The 22,880-nt window shown below is 34.9% G+C and overlaps 1 protein-coding gene across 4 annotated transcripts in view; it reads right to left on the reverse strand.

Moving 5' to 3' along the window:
- Positions 1-22,880, reverse strand: part of RGS7 (regulator of G protein signaling 7) — a 578,369-nt gene that overhangs the window by 15,606 nt on the left and 539,883 nt on the right. For 2 of the 4 annotated variants that reach the window (XM_036869740.1, XM_036869713.1), the window contains 8 exons: positions 22,087-22,161; positions 17,137-17,235; positions 15,866-15,927; positions 14,747-14,857; positions 13,378-13,503; positions 7,754-7,940; positions 4,826-4,915; positions 2,318-2,398 (listed from right to left, as the gene is read on the reverse strand). In XM_036869740.1, coding sequence (XP_036725635.1) covers positions 2,324-2,398; positions 4,826-4,915; positions 7,754-7,940; positions 13,378-13,503; positions 14,747-14,857; positions 15,866-15,927; positions 17,137-17,235; positions 22,087-22,161 — 825 coding nt within the window. In that variant the 3' untranslated portion in view covers positions 2,318-2,323. Of the gene's footprint in view, positions 1-2,317; positions 2,399-3,974; positions 4,614-4,825; positions 4,916-7,753; positions 7,941-13,377; positions 13,504-14,746; positions 14,858-15,865; positions 15,928-17,136; positions 17,236-22,086; positions 22,162-22,880 lie in introns of those variants that run through there. The other 2 variants (XM_036869731.1, XM_036869722.1) reach the window with 2 other exon arrangements.

A 22,880-nucleotide genomic window follows, 5' to 3' on the forward strand; every position in this document is an offset into this window, starting at 1 on the left:
TTATTAACCTCAGTAACCAATGGGATTTCCAATGGTATTAGGAGGAGCTGTCAAGCAAAACGTTTTTGACTCTTGTGTGAAACAAAACAGTGATGCCATTTTTATAAGCCAGGTTATAAAAATAACTATGCTGAAATGTAAATAAATTTCTACAAATAAACACTAATGGAAATGGACTCAGACTCCAGAGGAGGTTATCATCAAATGGAAAGATTTATCTGTCTTCTACCGTTGGAAGAGCAAGGTGATCCGTGTAGAAAGAAAGAATTTGGGAACAAAATAAATTTGGGGTTAGTGCTAGCTCCTTAACTAACTGTATGATTCTGGGAAAATTAAGTAACTCCTCTGACCTTTCAGTGTTCTCACCTGTAAAATGGGTAAAATAATGAGTATTATATTACCTAACTTGTAGGTTCAGATTAAATTAAATTAGATAATATAAAGTGCCTAGTACAGAGCCTGGCACATGGCAGGCACTCAATGAATGTGAGTTATTATCATTATCTCACTTTTCCTAGTTCCTTTTACAGTCTACACACTTATTTACCTGTAATTCCCCAAGTCCATTTCTTTCTTGGATACTCTATGTTGTAGCCTCCCCGTATTTACCAGAGCAACCTGCACATAGAACTCTTTTAAAATGTTTATTTAAACTGTGTCTTTCCTCCATTATGTCTATCTGATAATAAAATCACTCATTCTTTATCTGTGTTAAAATCATTTTATTGATCCTATAAAGGTATTGCATAAAATGTATTATGTTAAGTACTTAGGATGGCTAACACAACTTCTGACCCTAAAAGTAATCATATTATGGAGGAACACTGAACCAAGGGGAAATAAAAAAATAAATGAAAACAGAAAGTTAAAGGGAACTTTAAATAGAAATTAACCATCATAAGACTTAATGATACACAGTATAATATTTTAAATTTTTGTATATAAATAATTTTCAGGATAGAAATTTATTTCTCATAACTAATTAAATAAATGTTATCATTCATAATCTATTGGGGAAATCAGAGAGTCTTTCTAATTTTCTTACTCCATTTCTTTAGAGTACTACCAAAACAAAATATTCAATGAAAAACATTACTTTTTATTTTTCTGGATGGAAAAGGATTAACCCTAAACAATTGTGTCTGAAGGTTATCTGAAATTTATCAGTATGTTGTGTGTATATATGTGTTATGGTATGAATGTTACTCAACTTCTCTTTCTTCAGTAATCCCAGCCTTTTTTCCCCTTTCTTCTTAAAAGGATGGTTGCCTTTCTTGGCCTAATGAAATCCTATTTATCCAATTAAATATAACTTCTTCTGAGAATTCTCACATTACCCATGGACCCTCCCTATCCACCCTAATACAAGTTGAAATAGTTTATCTTTCTCCTGTACAACATAACATTTTGTTTATATCATTATGTACCTTAGCAATTAAGGTCTTTTTCCTAAGACATAGCAATGTCTGCAGTATAGTTGGCACTTGGCGTATAAATTTCGTTGAAGGTGTAGATGATTAATTCTCTCTTCCCTTATTTCCTACTGATCCTTTCTTAAAGTTTGCAATGAGTTACAATGTGGTACTACTTTAAGAATTGGGGAAGTTGGTGAGATTTGGGGATGGTGTTGGAGGAAAGACAACCATTTTGCTTCCCCTTTCAATATTCCTTAATTTGCATTATATGTTTTTAATTATATCACAGAAATTTCCAATCCAATCTCAAGAACAATATTCTGTCAGCGTTATGTTAGAAAAGAATGAATTTGAAACAATGCTTAAACAATACACAGAACACTGTGCAATATCCTGTGGCGACTTCCTCCAGCAAAATCTTGAGGCATTTCTTTAACATTGTCTTTATCTTCCCATGGTGACTTATGAGGCATGCTTAAGAAAACTTTATATTAAAGGTCAGAGATTCCAAAAGATCCAGCCAAAATATTGGAAGTTTATAGTGTGATTAATTTCTGGAGACCTTCATTTTCCAGCCCTTTAATTTGTGCAATCACATTGAGTGTTCAAAGTATACACTGCTTTTTAAAATCTTTCAAATACTCTGGGCACAGCCACAACTAGGAATTCATAAAAAGAACTGATTAACATTCCCCACTGAAAGGATCCTTGAAGGAAACTAAAAACAAAAAACATATTTTTGCTGAATCCAATTTGCTTACATTTCAACACACATAACTCCACTTAACTGGCCATCACAGCAAAAGCCACAACACACACCCACAGCAGCAGCAGCATGGAGCTGACCACACAACTCAACAGACAATGCAGACAAACTTGAGTATAAACCAAGATTTTTCTACCTCTTTTCATAACAGGTTAGTGCTGGCCCTCAGTGTTGGTGTACAGTTTTTATGGCATGGGAAAATAGGGATGTTTCTGCCCTATAAAAATAAATGTGTTGAAGGCTTTAGTTTGAGCTTACACAATGTTAGAAAGTTCCAAAGGCACTGGCACAATATCAAAAAAAGAAAGAAAGAAAAAAAAGAATCCCACAAACAAATATATCACTTAAGCACATGGAAAGATGCTAAGAAAACACTGGTAGGGAAACTACTGGTTTCCTGGATGATTTATGCAATAGTTTTCAATACCTTCCTGAAAAATAAAAAATAAGAAAGGCATGCTACTGGGTCTTTGGTGGGGCATATATTGTCGCCGACCCCCATTCATACTGAGTCTGGCTTTAAACTGTTCAATAAGTCATTTTCTCCCTGCAAAAGTAGAAAGAACAGAACCCTCATTGTTCTTAATCTTTTAAGCCTTAGGAAGAGCTAAGGGAAAGAGTATAGAAATGCATGCACTATCTTTAATAAAGAAAGAGATACATAGAATAAAAATTAAAATATAAAGAACAGTTTCTTCATTTTATGTATCATAATACACATTTCTTTCCAAGCCTTAGTTTGATACATATAGATTTTCACGTGTGATATCTTATCTACTCCAGGAAGTGCTGGGGCAGAAAGATAAGTAGGAAGCAGGAAATTCTGAATTTGAATAAAGGCAATAAATACCTTTGCTGTTACATCAAAGGATGCAAGTTGGAAGATGGGGCTTGAAACTGGGAATGTTTCCCAGTTGGACTTAATGATTTGTAATTCCTTAAAAATTAAAACTTACCACATTCTGTGCAAAGTTTTCAAAAGAAGTTCTGCGATCCATTGAGTATTCCGACTTACATGTGTGGGGTTGGATGGGGCAAAGGAACAAAGAGAGAGAGAGAAGAAAGCAAGCAAGCAAGGAAGAAAGAAAGAAAGGAAGAGAGAGAGAGAGAGAGAAAGAAAGAAGGAAGGAAGGAAGAAAGAAAAGAAAGAATGAAAGAAATAAAGAGAGGAAGGGAGGAAGGAAGAAAGAAAGAAAGAAAGAAAGAAAGAAAGAGAGGAAGGGAGGAAGGAAGAAAGAAAGAAAGAAAGAAAGAAAGAAAGAAAGAAAGAAAAAGAAAGAAAGAAAGAAAGGAAAAGTCAGAAAGAAAAACAGCAGAAAAAGACAGGATGATGAAATGATGCAACACCAAATTCATGTTCTAAATCATAGGGATCAGGAAGACAGGAGAGTTGCCACAGAAGGCCTCTTGTCACAGGACATGGGCTCTGTTTGCATTAGTGCTTTTACTTTGAACACCAAAACTCTTCTTGTGCAAACAAAATAGTGTGATTTCAAGCAAAATCAAATGACACTAAAATGAAGTAGATATGTTAAGGTTTTATGCCAACATTTTCAAAGCCTAAATGTTTGAAAATCTAGTGGCTTAACTTCAGAATTTCCTCATAATTTTCTACTGGTACTAAATTTCTGTTGATAACATCATTAATTCTGTAGAGCGCTGCTGTCCAGTAGAACTTTCTGAAAGCATGGAAATTTCATTCTATACTAACTAATATTTCAGAAGTCTTTAGCTGTGGCCATTGAGTACTAGAAATTTGAGTAGAATTTTATGTAACCTTAACTAATTTAAATTTAAACAGCTTCATGTGGCTAGTGGTTGCTGTACTGGACAGTGCAACTACAGAGTATCTATTTCCCGTTGTAAAGTCAATGGACTTTGAAAAATACCATTAGCTTAAATGATGATCATGAATTACACAAAATTATAATTTTATCTCAGAATTTCAAGAAGCTATGGACTATTTTAACATTACAAAATAATGAATGATGTTGATGTTTACATCCAGATTTTCCACTCCTTGTTATACTGGTTATATAAGGTGTTATTTACAGTGAGACTTTGATTATAAACATTAATTGAACAATGTAACCTATTGCACCTCTTCGAAAATGTGCTTGGCTATCAACTTAGGTATGAAACCTCATCGTAGGGATACTAAGTGACTCAGAATAAATGCCAAATGAAAATATGTGGAAGCAAACATTACTGCATTTTGGCAACTATCATTGAAAACAATGAGTTATGGAGCATATGGTCCAAAACATACATTCTAGCTTACTGGACAAGGAAAACCCTCTTTAAGTTTTTGATCTGATGACATTGTTCTTCTCCTTTCTTTATTGTAATTTTTTATTTCCTTAAACTGGCATACAGAAGACTAACATGAAACATGAAAACGGCGTCTAAAAAACTTTGTAAAGCATGAACATCTGCAGAAACAAACAAACAAAGAAGAAAATAAGCAATCAACAAACGGAAACCCATACAACTTAAATGGCCCTTATAAAATGCAAAGGTTTGGGGGAGGGTCTTGGAGTATATTCACTTACCATTTGTCCAATACTGTGGGCCCAGCAGAGGTAACTACTCCAAATAATTACAACTGAGAACTAGGTCAAAAAAGTTCACAAAGAACCAATACCTTTTTCTTTGCCTGTAGCAGCTCTTGATAGGCACTGGATCTTATAAAACGTGGGTATGAATCACTTTTCATCAGTTTGTAAATGTGCTCCTAAAAAGAAATAATGGTTGAGGTGCTTCCTTATTATTTCTCAGGAAAAATCAAGTACTGTGATAAGAATACAACATTTGGTTCAAAAACAAATCTGGAAGCAGCTAAAAATAATAATGATAATACTGATGAGAATACCTTACATGCTTATAGAACATTTAGACTTTCAAATTTATTATTTTATTCAAGGATCAATGTTTAAACTGGTTTGGGAGCTATGGAGGAGGTAAACCACATCCAGTCCTTAAAAAAAAAAATGGAATTTAGTTAGCAGATTGTCATGAAGTAATTTCAAATCAAGTTGTTGATTTACATAGATCATTTAAGAATATAAATAAATCTGCTATCTCTTAAGATTACTCCAGGCCAAAAGAGAATATTGTGAAGTCAAGATTCAATAATCATTCTAGAAACGTTTGGCATTTATATGTAGTTGGAGGGTGCAGACTTCCCAAATGAATCATCTCTTTGGTGAAAACTGTCATCTACATCCACTTTAGGCCAGAGCACAAGTCCAAAAATAAATTTTGTTATATTTAATTGCTAAACCTCCCAATTTGTGTGAATGTTTTGACTTATTCAGAGATAATTAGGTAAATATTTGATAATCCTAATCAGTCTGCAATGTTCTGTTTTGATGATGAATATTGGTAGACAAAGAAGAAAAAAATGTATCCATCCAATTCAGTGTTGGCCCAATCTAGGGAGATTCTGCTTTAGCTTATTGCACTCTAGGGGAGCATAAATGCTCCTTGTTCATTCCAGTCCGTTAGACATAGAGTTTTGAACCATTTGAGAGTATCCAGAATGTCCCAGTCTCTTCTTGTTTGGAGAAAATATATATTTTAAGAAATGACTCAGTTTCCCTGGTCTTAAACACACCAGCAATAATTTGTAGTTACTGTGAATCCACTTAAAGACGTTCTGGATTAAGTCTCAATATCTAGTCTAAGGTTCATCTCCAAAAGTATGGTACATTTGGAACTGTATCAGAATTTGTTGTTGGAAAAGTGAGGCAATGTCTTATTTAGAAGTCAATCATTTTGGGATTCAGATGTTATCTTGCTCAAGATCTACCACTTACAAAATGTAAATTTTGACCACTTTATTCATTTCTCTGAGTCTAAATTTTCTAATCTATAAAATAGAGTTATTGTCAGGATTAGAGGAATGATAAATGTTTAGCAAAGTATAAGGGTATGCATAGTAAGTGCTCAAATATGCTTGAGTATATGCCAGGTACACTTCTAAGTGCTTGCCTATATTAGTTAATCATATCCTCACAAAACCTCAACAAGGTTGGTAACCATTTTTATATCTATTTTAAATATGAAGAAACTGAAGCATGAAGAAGTGAAGTACTTGCAATAGGTCACAGAGCAAAGCTCAGACTAAAACCCAGGCAATTTGGCTCCAGAATCTGCTTTCCTATTACACTGCATCTCTTCTTAAACAGCAGCAGGAAATTCTATTATTATATTTTTGAATATATGGTTTAAAAGCCTACAAAAAACTGGAATTAAATATCTCAGGTTGATTGAAAAAAGAAGCCTACGGTCAGGTAGTAGTGTTTTCTATAGAAAATCATGCCTTTTCCTTTTATTGAAGACCCAATAAGCAAGAATATTCTTCAATGACACAGATAACAAAGAAATGTTCTTTTTAATATTAAGATTTTGGGAAGGTAATTTCAAATATTTTACACGCTGTTGGCTCCAGAAAAATGCTTGAAAGTTTATCTTGAACTGCAAGAAAGAAAAACCAGCAGAGAAATAAGCAACAGAGCTAGAATTTTCATCCTGCTCTCTCTCATGTGTCTCCATAGAATGTAATTATTTCCACATAGAAGACCATGGCAGAGCCAGGGTGAATGAATGGGTTTTTGGTTGGCTGTTTCAACCTGTGTTAGTTTTCTGCACAGTGGCTCATTTCTTTATAAACCAAAGCCAAGGATAAATATATTTTCTACCAAGAGTAAAAATAAGAAAGGAAATTTGTGTACCTTATTCTTCATCTTCTATATCTTATTTTAGTAATGTAGTTATTTAAAAAACAAGATACTTTCTAGAGCTAACATTCTTCTCTAAAAGAGGTTTTAAGAAATTATGAAGCATGCATGTTCTGGTTTAAAAGCCAATTTCAACACATCATTAGGAAATAATATCCTCTCATTACATGTTTATTTTTCCTACTGAGCACAATATTTTTTTAGAAAAAGTAGAAATTCAAATTGCTTCTAAGGAGGCAATTACACGCAGTTTGAGAAAAAAAGAAAAAACTCATAAAACTTTGTCTTAGGATGTTAATATTAATATCAATTTCTTTTTTTCTTCTTTTTGTAGACTAAAAAATTAACTTGGAAAAATAATAAATGCCTAAATTTACTATTTCATTTTATCAGAGACAAAAGTGGTTTGAGTTTTACATAACTTCAAGCTAATTTAGTTTAGTTCTGACTATCCATAATAATAAATTATTTAGGAATGTCAGAATCTTAGAATCTCCTCATTGGAAGACAAGTTAAAGAGTTCAAATACATGTTACTGAGGTGACAAAGTAGAAAATAAAGTAAAAAGTTTTCAAATATTTAAAATATTTCCCTTCAAGAAATTTTCATGTAAAAACATTCAAATTTACAAAAATTCCCAGGCTTTAAAAACTCATTTTAAAGCATCTCTGTTCTCTTAGAGATCAATTAGTTATTTTACATACAGTTACCTAAATTGAAAATATTAGACATAACCGCCAATTACAATGAAAATAAAATAGAAGTATCCCAACTTTCAACTTCTCAGGAGAACATTTGAGACACAATGTGAGGCCCATCTATGTACCAACCTGAGCATCTTCGAATGTGTATCGCCCGGGCTCCTTCACATTCTGTGTGGTTTTGTCATAGCTCTTAGAATCCAAGTTAATAGCACTGGGGGCTCCTGGAGCCAGAAATTCTTGCCATATTTCCTGAACTCGAGAGGGGACTTCTCTAATAGGCCTTTTCTTCAGGTCCTCCACTGCTAGCCAGAATCTATGCAAAATGTGACACCAAGCATTTACTCCAATGTCTCATAATCTGAAAATTCTTAAAATGTTGACCTATCATACAATTCACAATGAAGCATAATAATGAACTCATTTTCTCTGAGAGCTTCCAGAAACAGGCCTTTACCGATTTTTTTAATTAGTTGTATTCAAAGATATAACATTTGGGGAAAGGAAATCTTGAAAACTATCTCTTTTAGATGTTCTCTGTTAAAAACAGATCTGCCAGGGTCCTGATTCTATACAACCTTAAATTTTACTGAAACAAAGGAGCACTGCTAAATAACCATTTATTAGAAAGGAAGAGGAGTTTGAAGGGCATTAAGGTGAGTGACGCGGATCATCTAATTGGGGGGGATAAAGTATGCCACATACTCTATCTTTTGGATCTTTTGTCCATTTGAGCAATGAGGGTTAGTATGGAGAGGATTTTCTGCTTTACCAGGTAAGGGAATTACAGTGAAGCTTTACTGTAATTAAAAGAGGCCTGGACACAGATTAGAAAATGCCCTAGCTGGAGAAATCAGGGCAAGTAACTAATTTTAGGCGATTTAATTCAGAGAGTTATGAAATGACAGAAGCAGCAAGCTTTCACATGTAATTGTTCAAAGACTTAAATTTGCAGAGGCATTATAACAATTCAGAAGTTCTGGAAAAAAATAATACTGACTCACTGCTAAATATAAAAATATATTTTATATGCTTCTGTATAGAATATAGTATATTCTGAAAGGAAAGAACACCAGAACATGTTTTGCTTGATAAAAGCAAATAGCAAAGTCTAATAAGAAGTCACATTCTATTAATGGGTTTCATTTTTTAAAATTTTGCTCTATATTATGTCTTTTTGGTTAGACCTAGAAATGATGACAAAATGAATATGTATATAACACAGCATATAGTGTTTTTAAATTTAAAAAAGATACTTGAAAAAGGAAGTACTAGATCTACGTTATCCTCAACAGGGGCCAGATGTGATCATGAAATGGAAAAGATGACCACAGAGGTGAAGGTCACTACAGGCCATAGAGTCTTAAGAAAGGTAGAAGGGGCTAAGCAGTACCTTCATAACTATTACGTTTTAACTTGTGGATTAATGAAAGTTCAAAAATAACTAATAAAGTAGTTGAGCTACAATTAGAATATCAAATATTACTCAACCTAGTAATTTTCCAGTTTCTAGATACCATTTTCCTGTAGATAGATAACAGTAGATAATCCAACATGAACAATGCTTTAAACATGAAAGTACCATGGGTTGCTTTCAGAAGGGAAAGGTCAAGACCATTTCCTTTTAAAATACAGATTCTGGGGCTTCCCTGGTGGCACAGTGGTTAAGAACCTGCCTGCCAACGCAGGGGACACTGGTTCGAGCCCTGGTCCAGGAAGCTCCCATATGCCGCAGAGCAACTAAGCCTGTGCGCTACAACTACTGAGCCTGTGCCCTAGAGCCCGCGAGCCACAACTACTGAAGCCCGCGTGCCTAGAGCCAGTGCTCCGAAACAACAGAAGCCACCGCAATGAGAAGCCCGCGCACTGCAACAAAGAGTAGCCCCCGCTCGCCGCAACTAGAGAAAGCCCGCGCGCAGCAACGAAGACCCAGCGCAGCCAAAAATAAATAAATAAATATATTTTTTAAAAAACAAAAAAACAGAACAGATTCTGACACTGTGCAATCTAATAGGAATGCTAGGTGCAATCTGAAGGAGCATAAGTGTTATAATTCATGCTCATTCAGGTTCATTTCAGCACTCTTTGAACACATAGATAAAAAGAATGTCTTTGTCCTTGACCTAGCAAAGATACACCATTCAAATGGCCATAATACAAGGAAGCACATGAGAGATTCTCAAGGAATAGCACAAACCAGACAGTCTGGGAATGCAGAGCAGGAAGGAGCCCCTCTGCTGGGGCAAGGACTGGGTTGGAAAAGGGAGTTCTAGGAAGGCTGTACAGATGCAGTGACATCTTAAAGAGACTTGAAATTACGGATCAAATATCAAACGGTTGAGGAGGTAATACTAACAGCACCTACACTGATAAGTAAGTGCAGGCACTATTCTAAGTGATTTAGCTCTACTAATTCATGCAATCCCTACAACTTTATAGGGTATGTGTTAATATTTCCCCCACTTTAGAGAAAACTGAAGATATGAAGGATAAGTCACTTATTTAAGTTACCCACTGTGAGTGCCACAGCTATGGTTTGCCCCCAGATCTGCAGCAGATGACATGCTCAAAACCACTCTCTTGAATGCCTCCTTAAAAGCATCATTGCCTTTCTTATCCTCAGCATAGTCATTGTAATAATTTAGTAGAATGTAAAGGGCACTGGCTATTTATTATAGCCCCTTATTATATGGTAGGTGGACTATGAGGAATTATCTTAATGTCTTTGAGCCTTGATTTTGTCATCAGTAAAATGGAATGCTAATGCCTATCTCACTGGGTTTCCATTAGATTAAATGAGATAAATTAAGTAAAGGGCACTTTTGAAGTGCTTGACATATTTTTAGGCACTCATATAACATTCATATTATTACATTTACTTAGTACTTACTCTGCTTTACCTGAGAAAGGAATGAGCAAAAATACACCAAGGGAGAGCAGAAGTTATATCTGAGGAATAAGTACTTATCAATAAGCAGTTTTTCTTGACTATTGTTTCTGTCTCAATACTAGAAGAAAATGCTCATATGAGTGCCACACTTCCCTAAGTAGCAGATGCTAAATAAATAAGATGCACTGAGACTTATTTAGGTGTAATTAGCCCTGCTGGCTAACTTGACTGTTTTGTCTCCCTTGGTCTGTGACACCAGATACCTAGGCAGAAGCAGGGGGTTCAGGTTGGGGGAGCAGTGGACAGTAGCTTGGTATTGGATTATAGAAAGCCTAGGATGCCAATTATTAGTAATCTGATTCTGAAAGATGCTTAACTTCTCCCAGTCATATTTTGCTTGCCTGTAAAATGGGGCAAGAATATTTACATTTCATTTTTGAAGTTATGATTAGATGAATGATAATCAGAAATAATAAATACAAAATACAGCATGGCATACTTATAAAAGTAGTGAATATAAAGCATATTATGGCATATAGAAGGTATTCAAGAATTATATCTATATTTATCAATCCTTAGTATGGAAACATATAACAAGCTTATGGTATATACTCAAGAAATATGTATGTGACTATATATGAAATATATAATATTTCTTTTTTTAATTTTACTTTCTTTTTATTTCAACATAACATGCAGTAAAAAAAATTAACAGGATTTATTATCATTTACAACGCTTACAAAGAAAAAGGACTCTAAAAGCAATTTAGTTCAGATTTAAGAAATTGCGCTAATTAAACACTTGTAATAAATCTATTTCCAAATGATCAGTTTAGACACAAATTTAAGATAGCATTTGGTAGATATTTATGTCTGCTGTCTATTTGCAATATTTTTATATAACCTCTGATTCTTGGGATATCCAGTCCCTGTTTTCCTAACACAGCAGGAAAAGACATATACATGTGGACATTTAAATTAAAGGAGGAAATGGAGTAAGGGAGATCCTAGACTGCAAAAATATATGCAACCATTTACCTTTTCCAGAACTAAATGTTTCTGCCATAAAAATATTAAATATCCAAGCCCTATAGAACTGGGGCCGGGACTACTTCAAATTAACTATTCTGTATTTTTAAAATATAGGACAGAAAGCCTTTTGGATAATATTTATACATTTTCACACAATGAAATATGTAATATTTCTTATATGTAATTACTTATCAGGCAATCTAGTGTGGCATAGAATTACTGAGATAAAAAATAGTTAAGGCACGGATTAAGAAAACAGCAGTGATTCAATTTCATTCATGAAACAGAGTTTGCACACTCTATTTCTTTTGCCCCAAACTTCTTCCCTCTTCCTTTTTTGCCTGGTTATCTCCTTGTCATCCAAGCCTAGAAGCTGTTTCCCTTAGGTTGCCTTTACTGATCTCCACCTCTGGGTTTGCCATTCCTCTGTATTTCTCTGATCTAATACCCATGATTTTGTGTTGTGATCTGTTTTCTTCTCTGTATTCACCACTAGGCTGTACTTTTAATAAGAGCAGGAAGGATGTTTATTTGATTAGGTGATACTGGTGGGGCACTGCTTATTTATTTCTTCATCATGAAACCCATGATGTCAGCAGTTTTTCAAAAACTTAAGAGAATTAGAGGAAACTCCACCTCCCCATCCACTAAAAGGCTAAAAATAGACTTTATCTCTGCTTTATTTTTATGCATTCTTGTACTCAATAATTGATAATGTGACCTCAGGATAGAAAATGTTATTTAGTAGGTCCAATAAAAATCCTTAGCAACTGCAGACCTTGTGAAAGCCCTGTCAACAAGTGTTCTCATAAACTTGAAAGAGAATAGGAAGCTGCATTCCAACAATCCATGACAGGCATGCACATATAATTAAATTCCTCCAGACTCTGTCTGTGGTCAACTTGCTTAATCCATGGGACATCTGTCAAAATTCTTTGTATTTCTGAATGGTTTGGTATTGGTATCTGTTAAATCTCCTGAAAAGAATGTGACATTTCTGGAGCTGCTTAGTTCCAGTGAAAATAAATGAATGCTGATGCCTTTCTGTAAATGAATTTCACAGGACTGCATAAGCCATGGGAAAGTAAATTAGGGTGTTAAGTTTCAAAAGAGTAATGAATGAAAGAGCTTGTAGAAAAACCATTTTATGTAGTGGAAAGTTATCACTCACTTCAGTGATCTTAGAGCCATTAAAATCTATTCCAATGTCTCACATTTAAAAATTCAATTTCCAGGTGCCTCTTAAGTCAGAAAAGTTTCAAAAATATGTAAGGATGCTGTTTACAACAGATGGGAAGATGCACACCCCGCCAGCAGGGCTCAGTGAGGTGCTGCTCTCAACTGCCCTGAAGCTGTTTTTAAGTGTACAAAGTAAATGTACTCCATAGTTTTGTTTCAAGTTTTATAGAAGCACTCAATCTCATTTTCTAGATCTTACTTGAGATGCAATATACAAAGAAGACCAATATTGATAAATAGGTGATATTTTAATTTAACTGCATAAATATTATCAATGATTCCACACTCTGCCAAATACTAGTCTAAGTGTTACACTTCTTTATGCAGGCCATTTCAAATGCGTCAGATTTACATAGTTAAAAGATCAGGAGACAGTGTAAAATAAACCTTTATGAGGAAGGGATAATGTTGGACAAAGTGCTTTGCCTTCATTACCTTTTCTTCTTCCATCAGGAGGCAGAAATTCAATGGGCCCATATCATCATCATGATGTTGGTGGGATAGTAACTGGTCTATCAAGTGCAAAATAACCAGACTCATCACAGGTAGGTCTCTCTTGCATATAGTATAAGATTCAAACAGCATGGTTTACCTTAGGTTTTCTGAGCTGAATTCTGACTCTAGAAATTTAAGGAACTGTTCTCTCCCAACTGGATCTTTCAATGCTTCATCCATGCCAAAACCCCATCGTTTTACCCTCTGCTGGCTTGGTTCTTTGCTATAGAAGATAAAACAAAGCCAAATATATTCCTTTCATTACAAATTCTATCTTCTGCTATTATATTTCCCCTCAAAATCATATATGCTTTTAATTTCCCATCTTTAACATATTTTTCAGAAAAAAAATCTCTGATTGATGGATCTGCATGAAATTATCATGGGATGAAAGTTAGGCATTAATAATAAAGTCTAACATTTATTAAGCATTAGATGCAAAGAGATGGATTCTCTCTTTTAGATTTTTTCAGCAACTTTATGAGACAGATCCTATTATAATTCTTATTTTAGAAATGAAGAAATTGAGGCAGAAAGAGGGTTATAACTTGCCAATGTTGAACAGGTAATATTCCAGACATTCTGACCCCAGAGCTCAATTTCTTAACCACTACACAATGAAGTCTCATGGTGGCAGGTTGTATTGGAGGAAAATACATTGAGACTCAAAAGACTTAAATCCTGGTTTATGACTCTGCTGTTGATTAAATGTGTGACCTAGTCCTGGCTGAGTCACAACATTTTGGGGTTCCAACTTTCACATGTATAAAATCTAGAATTTAACGGATGAAGAGATCTGTACTTGTCAAGCATTTAAGAACCACTGGATGGAAGAGAAGGTCCATAAATGCAATCTAGAGGAGTGCTGCAGAATACTAAATCCTCACTCTGTAAAGGGGTATGCAAGGATCTTTTCATGACTCCATCAAGATTGATGATATAATTCTTCCCTTATATGGCTGATGAAAGAAACCAGGGAGTCTTAAACTGTGCTTTGGTTTTCTTAAGAAGTCAGTCTCTTGTCAGTTTCTCTTAGAGTGTTTATGGTAAATTCATTTTGTTTTAAAATTGAATTTATAAAGGCATACTTGTATTGGGCTTAAGTAACTATGGATGTAGCATTCATTTTACTTGAATAGATGGGCTTTTGTGGCTATGCAGATTTTCAAGGAAGCTAAAAACAATGAACTAAATTTTAAGAACTAAAGACCCTAACTCTGACTAGTCTACCTTGAAACGCTTGCACTTCTAATTTTTTGTGCCATTCTTTCTGGAAATGCAAATCTAAAAGAAATGCAAATATCTAAGGATCAAAAACCATTACCTTGAACAAGAGCTTTATATCATGGCTAATGTAGACACAGAGTAAACTTACTTTTACAATTAGTCAGCCATAAGATTCTTCCTATTTCACTCAAACCCTGAAATAAGTGAAATATTTGGAAGGAAAAGGAAATGTCACTTACCTTGCTTCAAGTTCCCAGAAGGTAGTATCATCAGACAACCATGGGTTAGAAGGGTCAGGTGGCACAAGAAACGGGTCATATTCTACATACTGTTCCGTGTAACTTAGCAGACTCGAGAGAAAGAAACATTTTCATTTTCCTTAGTTTTCTGGCTGAGGTTTTATCTGATCTTTGTAAGGGACACAATATAAAAACATCTGGCCAAGGAATCCTTGCTTGCTTATAGAATGAAATCCAATAGCAGTTTTCATGTTTCAATAACTTTAATGCATCAGCTTATTGTGCTTCTTGGAAGACAAATATGGCTAAGGATTCCATCTCTCCCCATGCCTAAGCAATATGAATTAATATTCCTCCATTAAAATGAGGCAAAATGGAAGAGGTCAGTGTGTAAAAGGAAGTGCTAAAGGACAGTTCCAATCCTTGGTCAACTAGCCCACCCACAGCAGAACAGAGAAGTTTAGCTCAACTTGGAGAAGGGGTTAAATGGAAATTTTTTGTCAAAAGTATTTACAGGAATTAGGTAAAGGGGGAATCACTGACAACAAGTTTTTGAAAAAAAAAAATCTGTATCTAAAAAAAAACTAAAGGGAAAAAGGAGAGGAAAAAAGTTGGAGAGGTAAGATTTGGCAATGCCCCAAAGTGAAGAACATGCACGCCTTAAAAACAGATTTAAATGAAAAATAGGAAAATATATAAAATCTGAGTTTAATTCAAATTCTGGAGTCATAAAATAACTGAGTAGTGTGAATGTTAAGATGAATTTACAGAGAGCCTTTAAGTTGCCAAAAGGTAACTTAATAAATTGAAAGTTTCATTTCTCCTAGCAGGAGTGAAAAGATTCAACTCCTTGGAATTATCGTCTGTGTTTGATCCTGGTTGCACAAAGACTGGACCTCTAGAGACCTAAGATAATAATGATTATTCTGTCATTTGAAGTACAACAAAAGAGCTCTTTGAAAGTTTTCCATGTTCAAAAAGGAAAAGGAAAATAATAATTCTTACAGGGCTCCAATTATTTATAACAATTCTCCTCCCACCAGTTTTCTTACCATATTGAGCACATTTAATTGTCATATGAAAATTTTTTTATTTATATGGGTGTCTTGCAATACTTACCTATCAGCAACTTTTGACATTTTTAACCGATGTCTATCTAACTGTATTTGCCAATACTTTATCTGAAAAAAGAGATAAAGAAGTAGTTACATTCTCACAATTTTCAACTCTAAATTCTGATAGACAGCAATTCTAAACAAGAATATGTTCTCAACCAGTAAAATTTCAAAGTCTGTAGAAAAAATCAAATATGAGGGCTTTAAAAGAGTTAACAAAAAATTAAACTCTGTTTGAATGTAAACATAACCAGTATTGCTTAAGAACAGCAGTGAATTTGAACATTCTGTCTGCTTTAACAAAATGTAACTTTATTTTTAAAGTGTTGTAGAAATTTTAAGCATTTATCCAAATCAGAATCATTTCTCCCTCAAACATTAAATTCAGAAAATAAATGTGTTTGTTATTCGCTACTATAATTTCAAAATAAACCCTACTTCCTAATACTAACCCAACAAAAGCATCAGTGATATTTGTTTTAAGAATAATTTTATCAACATTTCAGGACAAATTCTCACATGGACATAATAACACGTGGAAAATTTAAAACTCTCTGAATTACTTTTCCTTCATGGTGACTATAAATATAGTAGAAAAAGTATGTATTACACAATTGATAAACCATGTTACAATAAAATATTAGGGGAAAATAAGCAAAAGGAGAAAAAGTCCCATGACCTAACTAACCAAGAGATTTAACTTTGATTTGATATGAGACCCTTGGTGTTCGCTTTGAAATATTACTTGGAGCCAACGCTATTGATCAATGTATGAAACAAGAAACAATACATACCATGACTGTTCGTCAGTGCTAATGAGGGAAAACTTCAAGAGGCTTATAGATATCAGTACTGCAGAAACAAGATTAAGCACTCTTTTGTGAAGATATGTCACATGACTGGAGGTGGAAAACACATGATCTAATGTCACCAACCTCTTGTCTTCTCATTCTTTAAGACAGAGTTCTGGAGTATAAAATAACTCTTAATAATGGAGGCACCTATAAATCAGTGTGTGTAATTTTAAAAATTGGTTAGAGGAAAAAGGATTTGGGGAATTAAAGAGTGAAGAGTTTTGAAAACTATCTCCATATACTGATACATTTTCAAGTGACTACATATCTTAAAATTACCTTTTCACTACAAATCTATATGAAACAGTCAATCCTAAAAATCAGTTTTTAAAATACCTACTATTAACATCAACATCTGGTCTTCATACCTGCTACTCTGTAACCCATGTACCCTGTAAACCATTATTATGGGTTGACTCACCTGTTGTTGTAACTCATCTTCTGTTGGAGGTTTAGTTTCTGGTGTGGGTGTGTGGGTAGGACTGTGACTTCTAATATCATTTTGAAGACCATAGACAGACTATATTAAAATAAAAACAAAATATGTTAGGACAAAATACCATTTATAGTCACAGACTTTCTAAAAGGTAGTTTCGTGTTATATATCCAGTAAGGTAACTCAAAGCTTTGCTGCATATTGGATTAAGCTTCTTATCAAAATTCAAAAGGCACTGCTATCGTAAATGCTATCACAAATATGGACGTAAAATAGAAGCACAGCTTTTTGGCAAAAATACGTGGTTAGATTAACTGACAGAATAATTGATTATATGAAAAAAACTAGCTTAGTGTGATAAGTGTGGGGGTGGGCTGAGACTACTAAGTTGGGGAATGACAACACAACACAACATCTAATACGTAGTGATTTCAGAATAAAATAGAGGTGGATATAGAATAGAATAAAAATGTAATAAGCCAAAAAAGCGTAAAAATAATCTGATTGTTTTACATAGTAAAGGAATGGAGTACTAAGGAGAGAAATTAAGTTAAGAATTCCATTGCTGATTTGGTCTCTGATGGTATGATAAAGACACTCCAGAGTGCTCCTACTTTCCCATCTCAAAATTGGGTTATTTACCTTACAATACTGGCCTTGTCATTTGGTTCCATTGGGTGCCATTTGCAAACATCAGTGACCCCTAAGGTTTTGCACATCTTTGAAATTCTTAATGTCCCAGTGCTTCTTTACTATTTTGTCAAAAGGTTAAACCTGCTATTTAGGAATGCTCTATTTTGAGAAAGACCCATAGTATATATAAATAAAGATCTGGGGACTTAAAGGGACAAAAATTTATTCCCAACTGAAGGTGAGACATCTCACATGTCAACTCAAGGAAGAGGCCAAATTAATTTTTTGTTTAAATTCAAAGTATTATTACTTTAAAATAAAGAACTTAATGTAGCTACTGAGCACTTTTTCTTTGGACATGAGGATGAAGGATGAGGACATGATAAAGTTTCATGAGCCCCACAGAATTAAAGTTACCAAATAGTGGAAAGAAACTATTGAAATCAGCAGAGGGTAGATGCTTAACCAAGCCAATTTTCAGGCCCATCACCAACCTTACCAGTAACTCTAAATTCAAATGTGTTTTGTTAACTGACCTGTTTTCACTTGGACTCCACCTCTTCTTAATGTTAACCTTTTGGCTCTATACCTGGGCCCTTTTTCCTTGTGACTCCCCGTTATTTTGCTCTTAGCCCATCTTTAACATATTTGACTTGGTTTTCAGACTATCTTTGGTAGGTCCTTCAATCTTCCCTCCTTTGCCATAGCCCCAGTCTCATGAAACTCAATTCTTGTTACTGAGCATACATTTCAACCCAAGGAGTAGCACATATGCTGTGAATTAATTATTAACAGGACTGAACTAAATGGATTGGACTGTTTCTTTTTCTTTCCTTTTGGCATTTATTCAACGTTTATTGAACGCCTACTATATGCTGGATATAATGCTAAGCATTAGGGATATAGACATAAACAAAAATAGGTATGCTTCCTCTTTCATTGGAACTCACAACCTAAAGGTTACACAAGAATCACACAAATAAACATGATTAAAACTGCGATAAGTATCATGAAAGAAAAGAATGACAAAAGCATAGTGCCTAGAACATAAGGAGACTTAATTTCCACTGAAGAAACAGAAAAGGCCTGCATGAACTACTACTAGTTGCGTTTGAGGCTGATTAAATAACATAACTCTCTGAACTCTGAAATAATGGCTGAGGTGGCTATTTTAAAATTAGGCAAGTGAAAGATCACTAATAATGAAACAATCGTACTTTCCAATGTCTGCTATTTTTTCAGTTGTCTCACGCTAATTTTTGATAAAGAAAATAAAAAAGATTCTAAGGTGTGAACTTTCCATTCTTGCTTACATTGGTTTAATTACTTAAAGTTCTTTAATAAGAATCTCTAGTTCAGGTAAAAAAATGCTTTTAAGACAAGATAGTTGAAAGTTCTAACAGTAAGTTTTTTGGTTAAGATTTAAAATAATTTAAAAGATTTCTAGAAAAATTCTAGAAAAGTTCTAGAAAAATTTCTAGAAAAAACCACAATTTATGGTGTCATAGAAGTAAAATGATCCATAAATTATCTTCTAGCTCTACATTTCTATGATTATTTCAATATGCATGCATTTCATATCATCTTCATGAAGTTCTATATAAGACCCAAGCCATTGGGCAGTGTTGTTTCAAGTAGTCTTCCAGCAGCCTGGCCACTGGCTCTGAGGTTACTGGGAAGTTTCCTTTTTAGTCTTACATGTAAGTAAACATCATGAATTCTCCCTTTCATGATTCAGGGACCAGTGATAGCTGGACCCAGATAGCTTCATTTTCTGGGGACCAGTGATAGCTTTTAACTTTGATTCTTGGCTAGAGTGAAAATAGCCACGAATAATGCAATTTTATGTTCAGGGCTTAATTTACGGGTAAAGGAGGTAAGAAAATTGATCCTGTTTTGGCTGACAAGTTATGAGGATCATTTGCAATGTAAGAGGATTTGCATTTTTTAGAAAAATGAAATGTATTAGAAATCTTGGCACAGGGTGGGTAAGGCTAGAGAGAAAGATAAATAAAATTTTCTCAGTGTCTTAATATTTGCAGATGGGGGAAAATCAAATTAATTAATTGGGATCCATTTTGAATTTTAATAGCAAAGGTAATTACTAAACCAAGATGCTTTGACTTGATTAACACAGCTTTCATTCCCCAGGGTGCCTGGATCAGCACTTTTCATATGTAGTATCATCCAAATGAATACTGAATAGGTTATTCATTAAATGAAACAGATTTGACTTTCTACTTAAATCTGTTCATATGTGATTTCACTTTACATTTCAGAAGAGATCTAAGAAAATTCTCTCCTACTTTTTTTTTTTTTGGTCAAGGGGAGGGGACTTTAAAATAAGAACTAAAGAGTGCAGGAAGCTTTTATGCCTTTCTATGTGGAGTGGAATTTCTGGGATTTTTTCTAACTGGTGATGGGGGCGGGAATATTTCTCTTTCCTTTGGATTCTCAGCTCAACTGGAGAATGATTGTGACCATGTCTGATGCCATGTGGAGGAAGCCAGTGCAGACGGAGGGCAGAGAAAGGAGACTAGAGAAGAATGAGAGAGAGCTCTGCCTGTGTCTGAGTCCCTGCATCCAGTAATATCCAGGGCTAACTCTGCTCTGGCCTACTCCCAGGGTTTTAGACTATTCCACTCTTTTACCTATTTTGAGCAGAGTTTCTCTTGCCTGCAAGTTTATTTCACTTCTTACTTAAAACACTTTTGTGCTGCTCTAAGATATGAATAATTTATCCCATTTTATAACACACTAAAATTTAAATTTCCACATTTTGCATATGGAAGCAAAGAAATACCAATATTTTCATGTATAAACAGCTATAAACACTGCAAACTAATGCTTCCCAAATTTTCAAAAAGAATGATGCAATGTGAAGCACTGGTAAGATATAATCACTGAGTGCAGTGCTAAAGGGAAAGTGTAAAAAATTACTTTATTAATCTTTAAGTTCTATCTCATCAATCCATATACTTTTTCTTCTGAATAAGAGCATAGCTCACTTGGTGTCCGTTGTGGGGGAAGTGACACAAAGTAATGTATTTTGAACTCTTTAAAATTCAGAAAGTGGAGAGAAGTGGCTTAATGTACTTTGGGAGAGCTGATAGATTTTTGACTTTGGTTCCACAAAGCTAGTCCCGGTACACTCAGGCCATGCTGTGAGCAGAGGATGAGAGGAACTGAGTAGGCTGATCATAAGAGAGAGGGGCCAATACGCTTGCTTTGGTCTGGCTTTGCCTCTTTTTCTCAGAGATATGCTAGGGGCAAAAGCTTTTGAGCACCTCATCTGAATGGATTTTATGGCACTTTTCCTGTGGCTTCTTTATCCTAACATCAAGCTAAACTGTCTTACAAGAAAGAAAAGGTACTTGGACCATATTGGGGCCTTTGAACATAATTCTATGTTTCTAGGGATGGAAGAAGAAGACATTAAGAAATAAGACTACAAAAAAAATGTTTAGTACCTGCTGCTGGGACACATATCCTGGAAAATGCTGCATAAGTAAAAAGCTACGGAAGAGAAGGTCTTGAAATTTGTGGGATGCTTTGATCTAGTGGCACTGACCTTCGGCTGGGTCCTCAGAGTGATTGCTATAGGCCAGACATTCTTATGTGCATCAACCATTTTTTATGGAATAAATAAAAATGTCTTCTACATGTATGTGTTACTTGAAGAAAATGTAGATACTTCTGCTATGTGTTTTCAAGCAATTATATTAAATGTCATTGAATTCAGAATAGCACTTTGTTTTTGTTACATACTTCCTCACATAAGAGATCCTGAACCTACAACTACTATTCTATAGTTGTGTCACTATAAATTAAATTCTGATGTTAAAACGTGGTCCTCATACGATACCTATAATTAAACATCTTTATGATGATGTCTTTTTTTCTTCATATTTTTCTCTAACAAGGTCCTTCTCTCATGAGTACCACTTTTTCTCAGATAATCTCTACCTACTTTTCCTCATTTCCTGGGCTCTGAAAGAGATACCTTTTTCTGTTAATGGCTCTTCTCTCATCCTCCTTTTCCTTTCACAGCCATCCCACCACACTTTGGGACCTTGGCACACTTGAGAATCTGGACAGGGGCTATTTCCTGGGGACAGAGGAACTGACAGAAGCCCAGAGCTTGAACTTCCAGATTTTCTTCCAGTCAAGCAACAAGGAAGAGCAGGGAAGCTACTAGAAGGTACTCATGAAATGGAAGAAGAGGGTTTTTTTTTGTGTGTTTGACATCCTCTAAACAGTCCAGCACATTACCAAGGTCAGCACAACAAATGTCAATTTTACCTTTCGTGTTTTGTGTGGATTTCTCATTCTGGATGACTTCTTAATGTCCACTTCAGTGGTATTTACACATCCAGGCTAGAAATGGAAAACAGAGAGACAAAGGAATCTTTGGGTGTAAAGTTTTTGATCAGTGCACTCACTCTCCAGAACCTGAGCAAATGCTATGATGACACAAGTCCCTGGCCGCCCTTTTCAAATGGCCAGAGCCACTTCGTTCAGCAGTAGCCAGTGATGAAATACTTTGCACTCTTTTACTCCTCAAGTTTAAAAGCCTTCAGATACCATTCTAGAATAACTCCCAGAGAAACAGGAAAAAGAAATACAAGAGATTTGCATGTGAAAGTGGGTGTTAGTATTATTAGCAGCTGCTAACCCAACAGATTTAGAGCAAGGGTGTCCAGAGACTAAATGGGGTGATACCCCCAGCTGATACCTGCATTCAACTTCACTCAGAGTGTACCCTCTCTGATGACAAAGACACTGATGGTTCCTTGCTTCTCCTAAGTTAGAAATCCAATGGCATTCAGTTGAACCAGCTCATATCCCAGAGTAATTTTTCTACAATGATTCATGAAATCCAGTGACTTGGAATATTTGTTTTCTATAGGCAGAATGTGCAATGGAGTTAATGGTTAAAATGAGGAAGATGAAGAAAGCAACTGGGAATCAATATACCATGCTTCTTCTCAGGAATTCCTGACTTTCTTTTTTGTTTCCCACAGGCAGGTGAACCCCTTTAAAACACGGTGGATTGGAGGGAAAGGGTGGACAGCTTGCTCCTTGTTTTTTGACAA

Source organism: Balaenoptera musculus, chromosome 1 (assembly GCF_009873245.2).
Source record: "Balaenoptera musculus isolate JJ_BM4_2016_0621 chromosome 1, mBalMus1.pri.v3, whole genome shotgun sequence".
NCBI lineage: Eukaryota > Metazoa > Chordata > Mammalia > Artiodactyla > Balaenopteridae > Balaenoptera > Balaenoptera musculus.